This window comes from Ochotona princeps, chromosome 22 (genome assembly GCF_030435755.1).
Source record: "Ochotona princeps isolate mOchPri1 chromosome 22, mOchPri1.hap1, whole genome shotgun sequence".
NCBI lineage: Eukaryota > Metazoa > Chordata > Mammalia > Lagomorpha > Ochotonidae > Ochotona > Ochotona princeps.
Genome location: NC_080853.1, coordinates 35,052,668 through 35,073,983, shown reverse-complemented (window position 1 = coordinate 35,073,983; position 21,316 = coordinate 35,052,668). Strand labels below are relative to the sequence as shown.

The following is a 21,316-nucleotide window of genomic DNA, read 5'->3' as shown; positions in this document are numbered from 1 at the left end:
GCTAAGGTGGGCAAAGCAGGCATGAGAGCAGGGGAGATGCTTGGCCAGAGTTAAGAGGGGGATAAGCCCCAGGATGACCTCGCTCAGGAGGGGGCCAAGCCTGGGCTACGGCTCCAGCAAGAGTCTGGCATCATAAGGTACAGGAGGATGTGACAGAACGCGACAGCCACACAGGAATTGAGTGCAACCTTCCACGCCCAGGTATGAGTGGACCTCTGAAACCCCAGGGGTGGTGGGAAAAACAATTTTTCAGGGAAACTGGGAGGCTATTCCAGAGGCCTGAGCTTTGGAGCCATGGATGAACAGGAAAGAAAACAGATGCACCAGGCAGGCAGCGGGGAAATGAAGGTGCTGCCCACCGGCAGCCGGGCATGTGTCTGCCAAGTGGCCCGAGCTACCGAGAAACATGCTTCAACTGGATTGCATTCAAAAGTAAACATTACACAGTGAAGCAGTGTAAAATGTATTTTTCTGTAAACTCTATTTTAAAGTATAGTTCAGTAAAAAGCTTATTTGAAAGGCAAAGAGAACAAAGATCTTCCATCCTCTGGCTCACTCCCCGCTGGACCTGGATCAGCCCCAAGTCAGGAGCTTCAGCTTTGTCTCCCACATGGGTATAGAGTCATCAACACTTGTGCTGTCCTGCATTGCCTCCCCAGGCCGTAAGAGGGCGCTGCGTGAGGAGCGGAGCAGCACCCAGATGGGAGGCCAGCGCTGCAGGTAGCAGCTCAGCCCACTGTGCTTTAACATCAAACCCTAGTTTTTGATCCTGACTCTGGGCAGCTGTGTGAGAGCCTCTATCTCTCCTAACTTGGGAAGTTGCTTCTCTTATTTGAAGCAACTTTTAGAGACACGGGGGCAGATCAACTAGCCTAGTTGGCTCACTCCTCAAATGCTTGCAACCACCAGCGTGAAAGCCAGGAACCGGGGGACTCTGTCCAGGTGTCCACATGGGGGACAGGGACCCAAAGGCTTGCGCCATCGCCAGCTGCCTTGGAGGGTGCACATCATTAGCAAGTTGGTGTGGGGAGAGCCAGACTGGAGCCCAGAAACTGGCAGCATTTTTAAATGCTTTCCTAGGTGAGTCCAAGATGGGAATACATTGTGGTTAGGTCTAGGTCGGGGGCACATGGTGGGTGGGTTCAGGATGGGAGCACGTTGTAGGTGGGTCCAGGAAGGGGACACACTGTGGGTTGGTTCAGGAAGGGGGCACGTTGTGGATTGTGTCAGAGATGTGGGGGCTCCAGTGATAAGTGGAATGCAGAACTCACCCAACATTCAACAATGCCAATGAGGGCCTGCGCAATAACATAGCAGTTAAAATCCTCGCCCCGGGATCCCATATGGGCGCCGGTTCTAATCCCGGCGGCCCCACTTGCCACCCAGCTCCCTGCGTGTGGCCTGGGAAAGCAGTCGAGGACGCCCAAAACCTTGGGACCCTGTACCCACATGGGGGACCTGGAAGAGGCTCCTGGCTCCTGGCTTCAGGATTGGCTCAGCTCCAGCCATTGCAGCCGCTTGAGGAGTGAACCATCAGAGGATCTTCCTCTGTCTCTCGTCCTCTCTCTGTGTATCTGCCTTTCTAATAAAAATAAATAAATCTTTAAAAATGTTTACACTGCTGGTTTACTCCCCAAGTGCCCACAGTAGCCAGGGTTGGACCAGACCCAAGCCAGCAGCTAATATTCCATGCAAGTTTCTCCTACGGGTGGCAGGGCCCTAAGCACGCGAGTTCTCACCTGCTGGGAGCAGGGTGTGTGCTGGCAGGCAGCTGCAGAGGAAGCAGAGGGGCTGACTCCAAGTGGGCACTCTGGGAAGCGGCTGCTTCCTAGCCATGGAGGCAGGAACACAGAGGACCCGGAAGAGCAGGACGTTTGGGACGTTCTAGTCCACTCTTGGAAGAACCCAGTCTTAACTCAGGCCATCCATTGCTAGAGTCCAGCTCCAGCCGAGTGCAGAACTCACGCAGGGTGCGTGCATGTGGTGCAAAGAGAAAAAAAAGTGGACCACTACAACTTCATGATCATAATGGACAATGCGGGAAAGCTCTCTGCATTATTTATACAGAAACCTTCAAACTCTGGCTCAGACTTTTTACGTCATGGTCAAGTGGGTGTTTCCAAGGATAATTCTGCCATTTGTTTCACCTAAAAACTCTAGAAGTTCCTGCTACAATTCTTATTCTACAACTTAATCTTGTATCACAAAGAAAAGGAGAACCTAAAGATTGAGGAAAGAATGAAACCCTAAATACAGGTCCCTTGATTAGCATAAGGCCAAGACAGTGCAAATAATAGAAGGCCCTTTTGCAAGACATTATTATTGACATTAACCTCCAAGCTCACATTGAGTGAAAGAGCCAGCCTCACAGTAGCAAACAATGCCTGAATGGATTAGAATTCTTCAGCAAGGCGGTCCGGTGTCCCTGCAAAGGGAGGTGGAGCTGCATTCAGGTGGCTGTAGAGACATCCGCCGGGTCCTGCCTCAGCGGGAAGTTCCCTGCAGCCCTGCCTGCAATGGAACAATACTCTCCACGCCTTCGTGTCCCCCACATCCGCTGCACGGACCCCAGCAGTCCATGGCCTAGAGGAAATTGCTCAGCCAAGGAAGGTTCTGGAATGGGCATTTTGACATCTCCCATCTGACAGCCAAAGAGCCAAACGCGCACCTCCCTCATCTGCCTCCGGAGAGGAGGTGCAGAGGAAGTGAGGCTGAGGGCCCAGGAGAGAGGTCAGGAGAGGGAGGGAAGGAAGGAGAGGCCCAGAGCCGGTGTGGGGCAGGAGGAGGGGCCCTTGAGGGGTGTGCAAGAGCCGGCCGAGGCGTGTGGAGGGGCAGGCGGGCTGGGAGGGACGCGGAGGGCAAGGTGAAGCAGCCTGCTGGCCATGGACCAGCGCCAAGCTCCACTGAGCAAGAGGAAGGCCTCCCAACTTTGTTTACTTAGTACAGGGAAGTGATTGCTCAACCATCTTGTGCGAGACGGCTTAGGGCCCCAACAACATCTTCTGTTGCTTGCATACCCAGACACCTTCAAACATCATCAGACATCAGACGTGTGCCACGGCCACCCACAGGCTGCAGGCTGCTCACTGCCATAGGGCCTCAAGCTTGGTCTGAGCAGAAGGGGAGTTTGGGGTCATGGAGGCAGTAGAGCTGAGGTGCCCCCCCAGTGGTGACTCAGCACTGGGTGAATCACTGGGGAGCCCCACGGTGGGGGCATAGCTGCCAGCAGCTACCTGGAAAGCAACTGACCCCAACTGGTCAGTTCTTTTCTCACCTCCTGCGGACTTTGCAGGGAAGCCTGGGAGGTATGATGTCATTGGTGAGCTTGGCAAGATTGTGGGACAAGACACTAGGCTTGCTGCCACCCGTGAAGTTTTTGTTGGTGAGGTTACTGTCACCGGTGGGTGTGGGCTGATTCTGACTCTCAGAGCTGGAGAAGTGAACGCATCTGAGTCTACCTGGTCCAGCCTTGGCATTATGCATTTGGAGAGTAAATCAGCAAATGGAAGCTCACTCTGCCGTGAAATTAAATAACCATATTTTAAATTCCATTTGTTTTTATTAGAAAAGCAGGGTTACAGAAAGACGAAGAGACAGACACAGAGAGATCATCCATCTGCTGGTTCATTCCCCAAATGACCCCAATGACCAGAGCTGAGCCAATCCAGAGCCAGGAGCCAGGAGCTTCTTCCAGGTCTCCCACGCGGGTGCAGGGTGCCAAGGCTTCAGGCCATCCTTGACTGCTTTCCCAGGCCACAAGCAGGGAGCTGGATGGGAAGTGGGGCTGCCGGGATTAGAACCGGTGCCCATATAATAATAAAATGTAAAACAACAAAAACAAACAACAAACAAACAAACAAAACCCACCCATGCCCATATTGGATCCCAGTGCATTCAAGGTGAGGACTTGAACCACTACGGTATTGCACCGGGCCCGAAAAGTCCAGCCTGAATGATTTCAAGGATTATCAAGCATTAACAGATATGTGAAGTGACCACATGCATTTGGTAAAATCACGCTAATAGATTTCCTCTACACAGGGCTGCCACAAACCTTCAGTTGGTAAGAAACATAGTATCTGCCAAGAGAAATAACACAATGAGGAAGGTATGCCTGGGAGTAGAATTTTTTCCACTAGAAGATCTTTTACATCAAATTATATTTCAGGACCAAAATTATAACATTAAGATGCATAAAATAAATCAAACTTCAAAGTTTTGAAAAAATAATAGTATGGTCAGGCAGTAAAAACATTGTTTAATAACAGTAATACCTAGGTCAGTGAAAAGGTCCATGAGTGTAGTTCAAAAAGTTATGACAAATGGAATTAAATGTTTAAGGGTGGTGGTGGGGGAGAGGGGTCCTGTTGCGATGGTTCCATGGCTAAATCCTCACCTTGCAAGCACTGGGATCCCATATAGACATTGGTTTATGTCCTGCCTGCTCCACTTTCCATCCAGCTCCCTGCTTGTCCAGGAAAAGCAGCAGAGGAGGATGGCACAGTCTTGGGCCTCTGCACCCACATGGGAGACCTGGAAGAAGCTTCTGGCTGCTGATTGGCTCAGCTTTGGCACTGCAGCTGTTAGGGGATGAAAGATCTTTCTCTTGTCTCCTCTCTGTTAATCTGATCTGCATTTCCAGTAAAAATAAGTCCTTTTTTAAAAAAAGTTTAAGGTTGAGGTTTTTTTAAAGATGATTATTTTTATTTTTGATGATTTTTATGTAGTTGATTAGGGTGCAAGGGGTGAGGCCACACCCAGCCCCCCCGACCACTCAAGGAGGCCTGATGTGGGGTATGCTCTGAAGCTCCTGCTCAAGAGGTTTCGATAGTCCAGTAGTTCTGAGTAGCTGTTGATCTCGCCACTCCAATCATGACGAAATCTCCAGAATCCACTGGCTCACACAGTCCACCTTACAGTCTCCATTTGCCCAGATATTCACTTGGCTTGATTAATTTGTTTTCTGTCCTCCATCCTGTTATGGTACCAGGTGTCCTCTGCAGGCTCCAGTGGACTGCCATGTCCTCCACGTGCACCTGGATATGCTGTCCACTGCTCCGTCCAAGCCACCAAGGAGGCCCAGCTCTGACACAGGCACTCCATGGTCAGACCACGGAACCTGCAATTCTCTCCATGGTTGGAGTCCTGAGTCCAGTGATTCAGTTTGAGGGGGTGGGGGATCTCCAAAGAATCATCATCTGAGATGATCCCAGAACTGATTCTTACGTATGCCAGCCAGTACAGGGTCCAGTACAGTCCGTTGCTCTAGTCCTATGCACATGCAATTGCTGGGTCAGTTTTGGCTCCAACCCTGTCTTCTACACAAACCAATGGGTTTTGCAGCCCAGCCCAATCCTGTCTACCACACACTCAGTCTTCATGTATACCAGTGGGAGCTGCAGCCTAGTTGGAGTGACCCACAATAAACCCCACTGGGTAAGGGAAATCTCAGAGCCTATGGAATTGCATCATAAAATGATAATAATAATTAAAAAAAATCCCCACCAGGTCTGCCCACTGCTCTGGTTCCCATGCTTGCCAGTATGTACAGCTTACTGGTCCAGTCTGTTACATATTCCATTCAGCTCTCATACATGTCGATGGGCACTGAAGCCTCATTCAACCCAACCAGCTCCACTCTCCAGTCTACACTGGTGCTAAAAGGTGCCACTGTCTGTCTAGCAGTGCCTGCCTCTAGTCCTGGTTCTCTGGCTCACCAGCCGGAGTGGCAACCCACAAGTGAGGTGACCACCTTTCCCCTAATGGGCCCACTTCCACTCCCAGATCTTGCACTCTCCAGGTTGTTCTTCAATTTAGCTTGACAGAATTTGCCCCACCCCCATGCTGCGGCAAAGTCCAACCAATCCACACTCACTCTGACTTACGCATACACCAGTAGGAATAGCCAGCCCAGCCTGGCTTTCCCCTATCTAGCTCACCTGAGTCCAACAGGTGTTGTAACCCTGCCCAGCCTGGTCAGCCCCATTCTAGCTCCCACACTCACCAGTGAGAGTGGTGGTCTAGCAGGGTGGCTTCCTGCAGCCTCCCTACTGGATTCACACCCTCCCTCTCTGGGTGTCACAGGTGCTGATTGGGTGTTGCGTCCCAGTCTGGCATGGCCCACCTGACCTCAGCATTTGCCAGCAGATGCTATAGCCTAGCCAGGCCAGGCCCACTCCCAATTCCAACTCATGCTGGTGGGGGCTACAGCCTAGCCCAGCCCAGCTGGTCTTATCCTGGGAGCTCACGTGATCCTGAATGCCAGAGATAATACATCACTTCTACAAAACACTGCACTATTTCTAATGAGAATGCTTTGCTTTCATCCCCAAATATATATAATACAACCTTAAAGTATGAAGGAGTCAGTCAATTCTTTCCAAATGTAACTGAACAGGACTCTCTTCATCATCAACTTGGCACTAATGTGAGAGAAGACATAATGACAGCTGTGAAGTGCAGGGCCGAGGCCAGGTGGCCATGACTGCGCACTCCCCAGTGACTTGCGGGCACCAGCGCACCACTGCAGGCCTTAGGGCAACTGCGAGAAATCACCATTCGGCTCAGTCACTGGGATAACCAGCCCTTTTCTCACACTTGTCAGCATTCCATGTGGGGCAGAATTTATGGTGACTCATCAGATACTGCAGCAGTTAACTGCAGGTTAACACGCCAGCCCCCACACCGCACACACACGTGTGAGCACTCCAGATGGCCAGGCACGCTGTACAGAACTATTGTGTTTATCTGGAAACAGAGTGAGGAAACTAGCATTGTTGTCATTGCTATTTATTTCTCTAGTTCATGAGCAAGGAGATAGCATGACAGTGGTGCTAAAAATGCAAAGTTGTCCTTGCCCTTAAGGGGCTCACAATCTTATTAGGGAAACACAACAGGCACAGGAGTGGGCTCCAAGGATGCTGATGCTAACTTACGCCGACTTGAGAAGGCAGCAGGGTTCCAGAACAGAGATAGGCAGTCACGAAACCCAGATTCCCAACTACAACCCAACAGTTCAGAGAACCTGTAGGCTTTGTAGCCCGGCTGCACACTGCACCAGGGCTCTCTGAGGGCTGATATCGGGGTTCAGAGCAAAGCTGAGGTGACGGTTGTGGAAGCAGCATGCGCAGGACGCAGCAATGGCAGGAGGCAGAGAGAGGCAGGAGGCAGCACTGAGGCAGGCAGCAGAGAGGGGCTCGGGGCTGGAGGGAGTGGAGTGCCACAGGTACATGAGGGATGTGGGGAGCAGGAAGCATGCTGCAGTCACCCCCACGTACCCGCGGGCCCAGGAGGGCACTGAGCACCTCCTCCCTGCCATGCCCAGTCAGTCACAGGGCGCCATCCCAGAGTGAAGGAAATGGCAGAGGACAGGGGCAGCAGTCGAGCAAACACTCCCATGATTTCTAGAAAGTAAAAAATAACTTAACATTAGACTTCTACATTGCACAACTGGCATTACATGGTTAACATGTACACTAACTCCAAGTTAACGTCTTTAGGAAACATAACTAAATGTCATAATCTAAGAGGACATGATGCGAATTATATTATGCCCCTAATCCCAACACTGATTTTCTACCGTGTTCCACAAACTGTGGAAATACAAATGGTGAAGACAAGGGCCACTGCAGAGCCCAAAGCCTGGTGGGTGAGCCACACTGTGCTTACCTGGAACAGGCTGTGATGGAAGCTTGGGCCGGGAGGTATGGGCAGGGTGGAGGGCTAAAGCAGGAGAGGCAGCAGCAGGAGGTGTTAAGACACTTCGTTCTCTTCTGAAGGTGTTTCAGTCTGGGCTCAGAGGTGCATGGCTTCAGGAGAAACAGCGTGGCAGGAAACTACTCGGGGGAAGAGCTGGGAGGCTGCCAGGGCCCAGCCGCGGCAGCCTCTACCAGAGACCAAAGGGCAACAGCTGCGGACAGATCTGTTGCCTAACACTGGCTTCTAAGGTCGGAAGAGTTGTTCCGTGCTCTTTTCCACAAACCAAACTGCTCCCAAGCACAGCCCCCTACCGCCTGATGTCCTCCTCCTTTCTCTCCCCCTCAACCATTGCCCGAGTCTTCCAAACCAGACCTGAACTGAAAAGGCACAGGGAAAAAGCAAAGAAAAGGTACTAAAATTGTACATACACGGCTAAGAAAGTCATCCTAAATAATTTGTACAAAGGTCTGCAGATGAAAAAAGCACACTTTCTGGAGTTTTCTAAAAATTCCTAATTAACAAAACAAAAAAGAAGCCAAAAGATACATGTGAATTCAAGTCTTAGGTTCTTAGCTACCACCCAAATACGTCCACACATGATTACACAGCCTGGGGAGACAAGCAGGGGCCTGAAGAACATAAACAGGGTGGATACTACATTCCAATTTCTGATAATATTATAAAACCATTATGCAAAAAAGTAACTCCTTCTTGAAATCCCATTTCATAATGAAGAAAATAAATGTCATTTTATTTAACATTCATTTTTAAAGTTACAGTTACGCTAACATTATCTATTTCTAATGAAAGAAACCTTAGTACAATCCTAAAAACATGCATAAGCATTCAGTAAAGTTTCTACATTTCTAAATAAATTACATGCATGATATGCATTTACTAATAAAGAAAACCAATATGAGAATTCAGGACATTTATTTTTCTGCATGGAGATTTAAAGTACTATATAACACACACACACACACACACACAAATCCGCAAGCAATGGTGTGTAAAAGGTAGTGAGAAACTTAAAATCAGCACATTTAATATGCCCACAAACAGGCTGTTGTTTCGGGCGTCCTTGGCATCTTCTTACGCTCGCCTAGCACCACAGATGCAGGACTCGACGGTAAACGCGTACAATCCCGGGCTGGAACCCTAAAGCACGCACCCAGCGGACTCTGTACACTGCGATCTACTCTACCAGCCATGCAGTACATAATCTAACTATTCTACACATTAAGTTACCCTGCAGCATTTTGGAATTTCGACATTTTTGCAAAACAACTTCTGAAAGACTTAGGAAACAAACGCCAAGGTTCACCTCCAGGCGGTTTGGTTAAGTGGAAAAACGGCAGCAGCCCCAAGGTTCATCCTGAATGAAAATGATGTGTGCATGCCAACCCATGTAAAAAAAGGCCTATGTACACAGATGGCACAGGGGCTCGGGAGGTGGGAATCACCAGTGCAAATGCATGCATCTGAGGTACTTCTTTTTCTCATGGTCAGGTATAACTATGCATAGTCATTTTCCTCAAGTGCTAGATTTAAGACCTGATGGAATGAGAAGTTGTCAGCAGGTAAATATGAGCTATCGCTATTGCTATAGCTAATGTCAAAGTGCTACGCTTTTAAGGATATTTATTTAGCATCATAGGTTTACATGTTTAGTTCAAAACATTTACTAACCAATAAATTTTCTCATTGTAAAGAGACTGACTGGTAATTATACCTGGCCAAGTGATTCAATAGTATACTTGAAATTCTTGCAAGAACTGTAGTGAAAGAATAAAATACTTCATTATTGCTTCATTGGACTGAGAAACCGGCAGGCATAGCTAAGCAATGCTTGGCGATGGAGGGCCAGTACCCAAATGGGTCCGCAATGAGCTATGCGTTCTCCATGCTTTCAATGCCGTTGGCATCCACGTGGATCTCAGGCTCCCCGCAGAGAGAAGGGACAAAGCGGTTAGCAGTGGGGCACAGACAGCTCTTCAGTTCAGGCAGTTCCTGCTTCAGCCGTTCTAACTGCTCCACTTGAAATATATTGGGCTGCTCAGGCATCCAATCATATATCCTATGATGAAACAAAGACAAAATACACAAAACAGTATGATTTTATGGTTTATTCATGAGTCAGATTTAGTATTTTCGTGGGAATCTGTGTCCACAATGCCTAGAATACCCACACCACAGTTTCACAGACTTCTCTTTTCCAGGATGGTGTGTAGCACACAGAGCAGGATAAGCTGCCACACTGGAATGCTGGACACAGTGCTGGCTACACTGCTTCCCACCCAGCTTCCTAATGCACTCGAGGAGACAGGGCTGGCACCTGTGGGAGAGCAGGGCTGGCACTCGGGCTGGCACCCTGTGGGAGAGCAGGCTTCTAGCAGCGAGGCCATCTGATGAGCAATCCAGCAGATGGAAGATACCTCTCTCTCTCTGGGTCATTTCCCTTTCAAATTAATAAACAAGTCTTTTAAAAAAATTCCCTGTTGCCCAGTTTAATAATGCAGAATAGCAGCCTACCTCTTCTATAATCCCAACCTATTAAAGCATTCCAATCAGTGATATTTGTAGCTTACTAGTGCTTCCTGAAGTACCTGTTCTCCATGTTAATCTCCCCGCAGAGCCCTGGGTTACAGGTGGGAAGATACCAAGAGGCTTCTGCAGAGCCCTGGGTTACAAGTGGGAAGATACCAAGAGGCTTCTGACTTCCAAGTCACTCAGAACCACCTGAGAGCCTCTCGCCAGTGTAAGAAGTGGCGTGAGGCCTTGCAGTGCAGGCAGATCAACTCGGGCTTGCGTGCCCAGAGGGCATACTGGCACTGCCTGCCAACAGAGCGGGGTCGCTCCAACTGAGACATGAACACCAGGCGACTGCAGAGACCTTTCCAAGAACACCTAATGGCATCACACTAGAGAAGTAGTTCTGAAACAAGACACAAATCTATACTAGCTCTACAACAATAAAGCCTTCTGTTACAGCCATGGCTAACACAAGGGAAAGTGACTTCAGGATCGGGGCATCAGAAGAGAGCATCCAACATCACTCTTGCCCTACATTCCCTTAAATACAAGTAGGGCCCAGCACGATAGCCTGATAGCTCAAGTCCTCGCCTTGCATGCGCCGGGATCCCATATGGGCACTGGTTTATGTCTCGGCTGCTCCACTTCCCATCTGGCTCCTTGTTTGTGGCCTGGAAAAGCGGCTGAGGACGGCCCAAAGCCTTGGGACACTACACCCGCTTGGGAGACCCGGAGGAAGCTCCTGGCTCCTGGTTTCAGCTCAGCTCAGCTCAGCCTGTTGCAACTACTTGGGGAGTAAACCAGCAGATGGAAGACCTTTCTGTCTCTTCTCTCTGTAAATCTACCTTCCCAATAAAAATAAGTCTTTAAAACACACACACACACACACACACACACACACACACAAGAAAATGGGGTAGGTGTCAAGGCGTAGCCAGGTAAGCCAATGTCTGCGATGTCAGCATCCAAATGCGAGCTGCTTTAATCATGGGAGTTCCTTGTGTGATCTAGATCCCTGTGGGTGCTCCCCGGAAGCCAGTGGAGGAGGGCCCAAGTGCCTGGCCCTTACACCCATGTGCAACATCCAGTGAAGTTCCGACCTGCAGCCATGTAGGGGTGAACGATCAGGCGGAAGAGCCCTGTCTTCACCTGCAACTCTGCCTTTAAGATAAATCAATCAGAGGCTCCTTCGGGTCGGCTCAGCTCCAGCCACTGCAGCCACCTGGGAGTGAGCCAGCAGATGGAAGATTTTCCTCTGTCTCTCCTCTCTGTAAATCTGCCTTTCCAATAAAAGTATGTAAATATTTAAAAAAATTTTTTAAACAGTACAAAATTCCTCTTGAACTCCAAGTGAACAGGAAGAAGTTAAAACAGGGAAGACTGGTTTTGGCACTAAGCCTCAGCATGCAGTACCAGCATCCCATACAAGTACCAGTTCATATCTCAGCTGCTCCATTTCCCACACAGCACCCTGCTTACAGCCTTAAGAAAGCAGTGGAGGATCACTCAAGTCCTTAGACTTCTTGCACCCATGTGGGAGATCCAGCAGCTCCTGGCTTTAGATCAGCCCAGCTCTGGTCATTGTGGCCATCCGGGAAGAGAATCTACAGATGGAGAATCTGTGCCTCTCCTCTCTTAACCCTGTCTTTCAAATGAAAATAAATCTTTATTAAAACTAAAAAACGAAAAACGGGGAGGATGAGGTGAAGGTTTGCGCGGTAGTATCTTTCTTCTCCCTGATGTAAAACTGGCAGCCGACCTGGATCCAGCGGGTAGGTATGGAGAGAGTGGCTTTCACCATGCATGACAGTTCTAATCTCCTGACCCAGGAGGCCACTGGGATTACACACAATGAAGCCCAACTCAGCAAGGAGGGAGAGGGTCCTGCTGCAACAGATGAAGGGGCTGCCTGGATGACTCCTCTTCCCACACTGCTGGGGCCTTGCCACCCACATGGCGGACTCAGAGGGAGTTCCATGCTGCTGCTTCAGGCCAGCTCAGCACTGGAGGTGGCTGGGCTATGACAGTGGATGGAAGACTGATCTTACCTTCTCCTTTCCTCTGTCATTTCTCTTTCAAATAAGTAAATGAATTTTAACTTAAAAATAATGCTTTAATGAGGCCTGGTATTACAGCTCAACGACTAAATCCTTACTTTGCAAGCATCAGGATCCCAAATGAGCACTGGTTCGTGTCCTGGCTGCTCAGCTCCTTGCTTATGGCCTGGGAAAGCAGCAGAGAACAGCCCAAACCTTTGGGACCCTAGGCCCGATTTGGGGACCTAGAGGAGACTCCTGGCTCTGGATGGACCCAGCTCTGCACATTGCGGCCATTTGGGGAGTTAGTCAGAATTGGAAGATCTTTCTGTCTCTCCTTTCTCCATAAATATACCTGCCTTTTCAATAAAAATAAATAAATCTCGTTTGTAAAAGTAGGTTTATTTTGAAGCAACAACGTTTGGCATGCAATGCATAATTTTTTCATAATAAGCATTTTTCACTAACTTAATGAAGACCTAATATATTGATGTCAGTGGATGGAAGATCTTTCTGTCTCTCCTCCTTTCTACAGGTTTGTTTTTCCAACAAAAGTATTTTTTAAAATGCATTTGCATGAAAAAAGAAAAGTATAATCCCTTCACACACTCAATTTCCAACAAGCTTTTTAGATACAATTCCTTGTCCTAGGAGGCAGTCAAGGACTCTCCAACTCTCCTACACTGAAGACTGTGACGAAAACTCCAAAAAGCAGGGAACAAGAAGCCTGAATGGTTTCAGAGAAATACAGGAGATCTTCAAAAAACTCGTAAAATGTAATTAAAAGACATTTGGGTGCAAAATATTTTAAAATCTTTGCAGAGTGGCTTAATCCACTGCACCATACTGTCCACTCAAGCTGTTTTTAAAAATACACATCTGTTCAAGGAACAGCTGAGCTCCTGCTGTGCATTATCTATCAGCCTAACTTCTGAAGATAGAGCAGTGAACACACATAAACAGCCTTACCCTCATGGAGCTTAGGGGGAGGAGTAAGGCAGATGGGGAAAGCCAGGAAGAAAAACAAAGTATACGCAGTGTGGCAGGCGAGATGAGATGGTGAGAGATGAGATGGAAGAAATTCAGGAAGTACACTGGGAACAGAGGTTGTTTAGAACTGGCTGTTCAAGGAAAGCCTCAGTGGGTAGCATTTCAGTCTTCACACAGTCTGTGGGAGAAAAGGCCAGAGAGGGAAAGAGGATTGGGAGGCAGGAGGGATGTGGAGGGTGGAAGGGGCTGGCACAAGTACATGTCGGGTCACACAACATCTTCGGCCTTTCCTTTCTGTGATATGGAATACTGTGGGGAAGTCACACTGGCTGCTGTGCTGAGCAGTGCGGAAGCGGTTCTCATGGCACTACTTCAGTGGGCCACACGAGACAGGGGAGGAAATATGGCAAGCAGACAGACTGCAGCCACAGCTTGAAGATGGTGTAAATGAGGCTTTGTCTGACAGGATTTGGGGCAAGAGATAAAGGGCCAAGGCATGGAAAACTTCTAGCAGCCTAGTTTTGATCATTTCCTAGGCCCGTGAATGGTATTAGAAATACCCACAAGGACCTTGGCAGAAAAGGTTCCCCAGCCCAGAGAGAATGTCTGAATGGCGGAGAAGGGGATGAGAGTGTGGCAAGTCCTGGGGAAGACAGCCATCCTCCACAGACAAAGCTCAAGGCAAACCCCAGGCCACACTCCGAACTCTAACCGTAGGGAAAGTCTGACTTAATTTGTAAGATGAATGCTACGCTTTGCCAAATATGGAATTTTTCAGTAAAGACAGATACCTATCATAAACAAGACCATTGACGCCAAATTCCTTCAATTTCCTTCTGTTTTCCGGGTCGTTGGTATCATCACCCCAGCAGAACACAACCAGCCCCTTGGCTCGCGCCTCCTGCACGTAGGACGGGTTCCTCAGCAGGTCTTCAGTGTGTGCGTTGATCCCCTGAGGACAAAGCAAGGCATTACCCGCAACGTCATTACAGTAAAATGTGCATGGAAAGAAAACGTTACACAGAGTTCCTACCAATTTTAAACGAGTATTTCATTTTGACATTTATTTAGAATAAACACCTATCAGTAAGATTTATAATACTCATGCAACTTACAAACATGCAGGCAGTCAATGTGTAACTAAAAAAATTTAATGGAATGTACTATCAAAACAAGATTATTATTTTACATGATTCAAAGGCTATCATTTTAGATAATTCAGAAAATCCACTAAAAATTAAACCAAAACTCAATGCAGGCCTATAAGAAAACTTACTCTGTTCAATGTAACTGCTTTCATTCTGAAATCTAATATATTCATTTTTAAGTACAGTTAACTGCTTACTATGTATCACTTAAACCTTCTACCATTAACTGTGTAGTGTAACATGAAACTTATTGACTACTGCTCTAAAGCATCAAACAACAGAAATTCACTCACTAGAAGATTTTCAAACTGTGCAAAGCTCATTGCAATGGGAGTTGTTCGAGACCTGAGGTCCATGAGTTCTGGGTAAATGTCAGACTTTCCTTGAGTCAAAAATAATATGGGATATTTGTTCTGCTTTTGTCGAACCCTAAAAAAGGTAACAGAAGGAATTACTTGGGGAAATTGCTATAATATTGTTTTCAAGTACCAGGAAACACTAAAAATTAAAGGAAACAAAAATGCATAATACCATTACTTAGACATAACACTATTAACCTGTGCTTAGTCACAGAAGCAACTTAAAAGACTTTTTTTTTGCAAAAAGAACCACAACAGAAATGGGCAGTGAGAGAGCCCGGGAGGGACTTCACGTGGAGCACGGTGAGGCTCTGGGGCCCAGCAGGTCCGAGTAGGGCACCCCAAGAAGCTGGCATTTGGGACATGACAGTAGGAAAAAGCTTGCACTGAGGCTAACTCTCCCCCTTCTAGTTCCCACTGGCACCTGAAGTGCAGACTACATTCTAAGAGCGTAAGAGAATGAAAACAAACATTACTCACATTGTGCAAATATCTGCATCGAAAGAAGAAAACACTATTCTCCTCTTGCCAGAGTTTTCTAAGACAGTTTTTAAAATTATATCCAAAAACAGATTCATGTCAAAATATGTTGATAAGTTACCATCCCACATTCCATCCTGTGTGGAGGGGAAAATGAAACACATTACATGCTGCAAAACACAGAATTGGAAAAGAATCTTATTTACTTTTCAAACGTTAAAAGCTTATTTTAATGTGTATATTCAAAGATGTTACAGGATATAGTAAAAGATACTAAGATGAAGCAAAGTAACATAACCACCATCCATCATTACCCTTTTCTGTTTCTGGCAAGGGTAGCTAAGGGACTAGTGTAAAACCACTGCCCGTGATGCTGGCATCCCACTTGGGCACAGATTTGAGTCCTGATGACTTTATTTCTAATCTAGCTCCTTGCTAATAATGTGGGAGAAGCGGCAGCAGCTGGCATAAGGGCTGGGAGCTAGACACGCAAGGAACCAGAGGAAGCTGCTGGCTTCAGCCTGACTGCCCTGCGGGCTGTGACCACGCGGGGAGTGAACCAACAGATGGAATCTAAAAGAGGAACTAAACCCTCCTTCCTGAATCCCCCACACAGTACAATTTCAACACTTATAGTCTTCATGTCACATTTTAGATCTCTAGGCTTGTTCATTTTACTTATCTACTTTTAAAAAAAGATTTATTTATTTTTACTGGAAAGGCAGATTTACAAAGAGAAGGAGACACAGAAAGATGTTCTGTCTGCTGGTTCACTCACTCCCCAAGCGGTTGCAATGGCCAGAGCTGAGGCTAGATGGGAACTGGAGCAGCCAGGACATGTACCAGCACACATATGGGATCCCAGTGCATGCAAGGTCAGGAGTTAGCCACTAGGCTATCGTCCCAGACCCACTGCTAGCTTTGTATTCTTTCACCCGCATCTCCCCATTATCCAAAAATCACTGCCCTGTCATTCCACAAGTGAGATCACGTAGTACTTTTCCTGCTGTGTCTGGCTTATCTGGCTTAGCATAATGTCCTCCAGGGTCATCTGTTGTGGCAGCTGACAAAATGTGGTTCTTTGTGTTTTTCATTAGGACTGAATGATATTCCATTGTATACATATGACAGTTTCTGATCCACTTCTCTGTTCATATACTCTTTGGTTTGTCTTCCTATCTTGCTACTGTGAATATCATTGCAATCAACATGGAGTGCAGATATTTTATTTTGGGTCCATATTCAGAAGGACTGCTGTGTTACACCATTGCTCTAACTTTGTTTCTCTTCCATGTAAAACGCCCAACAACAGCATATGAGAATTCCCTTTTCCACACACCCTCACCAACATTTATCTTTTAACCTTTTTGATGACAGTCATACTAACAAATGTGAATTGGTACTCAGTTGTTTTATCAACTACTATTTATACACAAAGAAGCCAAAGAAAGGCCTCAAAAGATTGAGTGATTACCCAAGACCACACAGTTTCTTAGTGATGGCACAGCAAAAAGAATGTGGGTGCAGAGAGCTGAAGTCTATTATGATTTTAACATATTTCTATATAACCTCCATAAACGATAAGGCACTTCACTAGCTAAGACCCTATTAATTATTAACTACCAGCTACTACAGAAACCCAAATAATCCTATTAATTATAAAAGGGCTATTTTCTGTGAAGCACCAGTCAAATATCTCATTATTTGGGTCTTACACCTAGCAAGCACAGTAAAAAATAAAAAAAAAAAAAATTAAAACTATGGAGCTATGATACAAAAAGCCTTAACATTCAAATATTAAATGTCTTAAATATTAACTACAAAAATAGCTCCATAAGCTCAGAACGAATTCATTAAGACAATCTCGGCTGAGCCTATACTGTGTTAGCCAGAATCAGATTGCCATCAACAGAATGACATCACTACAATGAAATCAATCTCAGGATATTGGTCCAAATGCCGGATCAGAATTCCTGAGGTTCCAGTTACTCTACTTCTGATCTACTTTCCTGTTAATGTGTCTGAGAATATAATTAAAAGATGGCATGAGCACTTGGGATCCTATCACCCAGTTGGAAAACCAGGATGGAGTTTCTGGCTTCAGACTTCAACCTGGCACAGACCTGGCTGGTCTAGCCATCTGGAGAGTGAACTAGCAGATGCAATATCCCTTTTCCTTGTTATCTGGCCTTTCACATAAATAAAAACATACACATATGTATGTCTATATATATTTAAATTTTTATTACTATCTGAGAGGCAGATTAACAGAGAGAGAAGGAGACAGAGAAAGAGAGATCTTCCATCTGCTGAGTCACCTCTCTAAATGGCCACAATGGCCACAGTTGAGCTGATCTGAAGCCAGGAGCCAGGAGCATCTTCCTGGTCTCCCAAGTGGGTGCAGGGCCAAAGGACTTGAGCCATCTTCCGCTGCTTTTCCAAGCCCTAGCAAGCAAACAGAAGTGGAAGAGCTGGCACTTGAACCAGCATCCGTATGGGATACTAGTGCTGCAGTTGGAGGCATAGCCGGCTAAAGCAACCACACTGGCACCTATATTTTTAGAGTGAACTGCTCTATTTTTACAGTTAATAGTTACTTACAGAGTTAATATATAGAGTATATTTTAGAGTTAATTAATTTTAGAGTTAACTAGCTCCAGGAAGGAAAGGCCTTATTCTGTCTTGTTCAGTACTTCTTCCAAGCACTCAGAAAAAAATCTAGTCAACAGCCACTTTTTGACAAGTATTTGTTGAACAAGAAAAGATCAAATCCAGGAGTGATTTAAAATACATTTTCAGAAATTTCTTTTCCTGGGAAACTATTACTACTCAATAGAAAACTACTCATGAAACTATCTAAAAAATATATATTTATAGGATAAATAGAAAAAAAAAATCAGAGAATGTTCACTTTTTAAGTATTCCTGGAAGCCATCTGTATTAATTTCCACAATACTTTTCAAGTACTGACTTATCAATGTAAATGTACAAAACGATTAACGATAAAGGTCAAAACACTGTGTCACTGAATGGGCCACAAGGAGATTTCAGTTTCGCCTTTTCTATTAAAACAGACAAGAATCAAGGAATTTTTTTAAAACTGGGAGTAGAGAAGAATGAAAACACCTGTTGTACACAGAACTACTCACCCTTTGTTGACAGATCCATTTTATTTCAATGTTAAACCCTACATCTTCCGGCAAAGAATCTAAAACCTGGAGTTTTATTGGTTGGTGGTGAATTGTTTTTATTGGTCAGACAGACGATAGGAAAAATAAAACAGAATTATTAGAAAAGGCAATCAATAAACATATATCATTAGTAAGTATAAAATGCTTTGTTTCCAGCATAAATCTTTTCTCATACTTGAGCTAAGCTGGACGGATTTCTTTTACAGTGAATGAGGCAACATCGAAGACCAGCAATCACCACCCACCTGAATCTAAAATCCTTTGCTCCTCACTCCTGAACACTGAACGTCAGGGACTGAAGGCTTGGACCGTGTTCACTCAACTGTTTTCAGCCTACCCAACACTCTAGGACTACGCGAGTCATCAATACTTACTCTAATTTACATTAACCACTCTTTAATGATTCCCATCATCTTATAAAATCCTTCTCAGGTAATACAAACCTAAATACTTCAAAATCTCAGAGATCTGTTATCACTTCTTTCTAAATCATATGTGCATATAAGCTACCAAACAGTACACAAGATAAAATTCATTACTAAACAAGCCCCATTTTTAAAGCATGCACTTCCGTATCATGATAAATCAGTATTTGTGTCTAGGAAACTGACCGGTATCAGACCCACAGTGAGGGAAGGCCAAGCAGGCCAACAGTCGATGGGTGCCCACACAGGCCAGGCACTCGCTGACCTGGACTTGCTAGCGCCCCCTGGCAGCTCTGCAGGAATGGCGCCTACCGACTTCCAGCGCTTCCTGGCTCACCTAGGCTTCCTGGTGAATTCCTGAAACTTACCTATCATTTTAAGTATTCAGGACACTTACTTTCTCTGATTGGACAATCTCCAAAAGCTATGGAAAGCTACTAAACCTGGCAAAATGCCATCTCCCACCCCCTTCCTGAGCCCTCTCCTTCCTGTTCAGACACAGAAACTAACCTGCTGTGATGAAAATGCTTTTTCATTTAAGCAGACATAACTCAATGGTGCTAAGATTTATTCTAAAGCTGCCCTGGGCGGAGCCTTTGCGGTGCCCATTTAAGATGATAACAAACTGCTGACACTCACCCTGCTTTCCTCAAGGAACTTACCATCTTAAGAGAAGGAAACGGCTGATTTTCCAAAAAGGAACTTTGCTCCTCAACCACAGATTCTAGAACATTAAAGTACAGAAATTCATAACTAAAATGCTGCTTTATCACTAAGATTCTTAGCATGGGGCTAAAGTAATCATTGGAGCCTTTCCTATCAATGCTTTGGATGGCCGTTACACTTACTACTTTCAACCACTAAATATCTCATTTTCTGAAGTATCCGCCTAGATTAGTTTGTAGCACTAAAATTAGGCTGTAAAAAATGGCTATTTCCTTATAAACACTCTTATTCACATCTTCAAAAACATGTAAAATGGATGTTGGGAAAAACCACGTGGGTGGCTTCTTCTTTTTTTTTTTTTTTTAAACAGATTTATTTATTTTGGGCCTGGTGTGATAGCGTAGTGGTTAAAGTCCTCGTGTTGAACGTGCCGGGATCCCATATGGTCACTGGTTCTAATCCCAGCTGCTCCACTTCCCATCCAGCTCTCTGCCTGTGGCCTGGAAAAGCAGTCAAGGACAGCCCAAAGCCTTGGGACCCTGCACGCGCATGGGAGACCTGGAAGAGGCTCCAGGCTCCTGGCTTTGGATTGGTTCAGTTCCAGCCATTGCGGCCACTTGGGGAGTGAATCAGCGGATGGAAGATCTTCCTCTCTGTCTCTCCTCCTCTCTATATATCTGACTTTGTAATAAAAATAAATCTTTTAAAAAATTTTAAAGCAAACTTATGGATGAGTTTCAAAACTTTTATATCAAAACAAAACTTCTAATTTCACTTTTTTCTTCTTTAGAAAATGTGCTACCTAGTTGAAAGAATTATAGCAGAGAGGGAGGGAGAGAGGGAAGGAGGGAAAAAGAGAGAGACACGGAGACAAAAAGAGACATCTTCCATCCATTGTTTCACTCCCTGGATGGTTGCAACAGCCTGAGCTGGACCAGTGTGAAGCCAGAAGCAAGGAGCCTGCAGCTTCATCTGGGTTTCCTGTGTGGGTGCATGGGCCCAACCACCTGGCCGTCCTCCACTGCTTTCCAAGGCCACAAGGAGGGAGCTGGATGGGAAGTGGAGCAGCCAGGAGGTGGACCAGTGCCCCCATGGATTGTTGGCATCACAGGCATCGGCTTTACTTGCTATGACACAATGCCAGCCTCTACTTTCTTTTCTCTACAAGCCTCATAAAGTCTTTCAAAAGTAATCACAAGCAATAATTGTTATTTCTCAATGAAACTGAGTTTTTGTCCTTTTTTTAAAAGACTTTTATTTGAAATAACAAAAATCAAATCAGAAACTAGAGATTAGGAGGATCTATAGTTACTAGTGTGCTTTTGTTATTCTTATTTGTTACAAAATAATTGATATTTTAAGACACAAAATAACTCAAAAGGCAGAAACCTTAAATATCAAGTTTTCTTTTTCAGAAAATAAGGACCTCACCATTTGTGGCACAGCATGTTAAGCCACTGCTTACAATGCCAGCATCCCTTATTATGGAGTGCTGGTTTGAGACTAATTTAGATTACTGGTGGTGTGCCTAGGAAGGCAGTACAGGACAACCCAAGTATTGGGTTCTTGTCACCCACATGTGAGACAAGGGTGGGCTACCTGGCTTCTGGTTTGGACCTGGACCAGTAACAGCTGTTATAACCATGGAGAGCAGTATAAAAATCTCTGGAAACACAAAAATGCCTCCCTACCTCTATGGGAGGAGAAGGTAAAATCAGGATGTTGTAGGACACACTGGGGAAACCCCGACACAAAGGGGTAAAACAAAGTAACTTGCTCACAGCTCACAAT

General features: G+C 45.8%; 1 protein-coding gene across 3 annotated transcripts in view; it reads right to left on the bottom strand.

Annotated features, from left to right (window-relative positions):
- Window positions 1–8,415: 8,415 nt before the first annotated feature.
- The window catches only part of GPCPD1 (glycerophosphocholine phosphodiesterase 1), a 57,276-nt gene continuing 44,375 nt past the window's right edge, over window positions 8,416–21,316 (bottom strand). For all 3 annotated transcript variants that reach the window (XM_058679292.1, XM_058679293.1, XM_058679294.1), the window contains 6 exons: window positions 19,522–19,583; window positions 18,393–18,458; window positions 15,244–15,380; window positions 14,698–14,833; window positions 14,048–14,208; window positions 8,416–9,775 (listed from right to left, as the gene is read on the bottom strand). In XM_058679292.1, coding sequence (XP_058535275.1) covers window positions 9,589–9,775; window positions 14,048–14,208; window positions 14,698–14,833; window positions 15,244–15,380; window positions 18,393–18,458; window positions 19,522–19,583 — 749 coding nt within the window. In that variant the 3' untranslated portion in view covers window positions 8,416–9,588. The remainder of the gene's footprint in view (window positions 9,776–14,047; window positions 14,209–14,697; window positions 14,834–15,243; window positions 15,381–18,392; window positions 18,459–19,521; window positions 19,584–21,316) is intronic.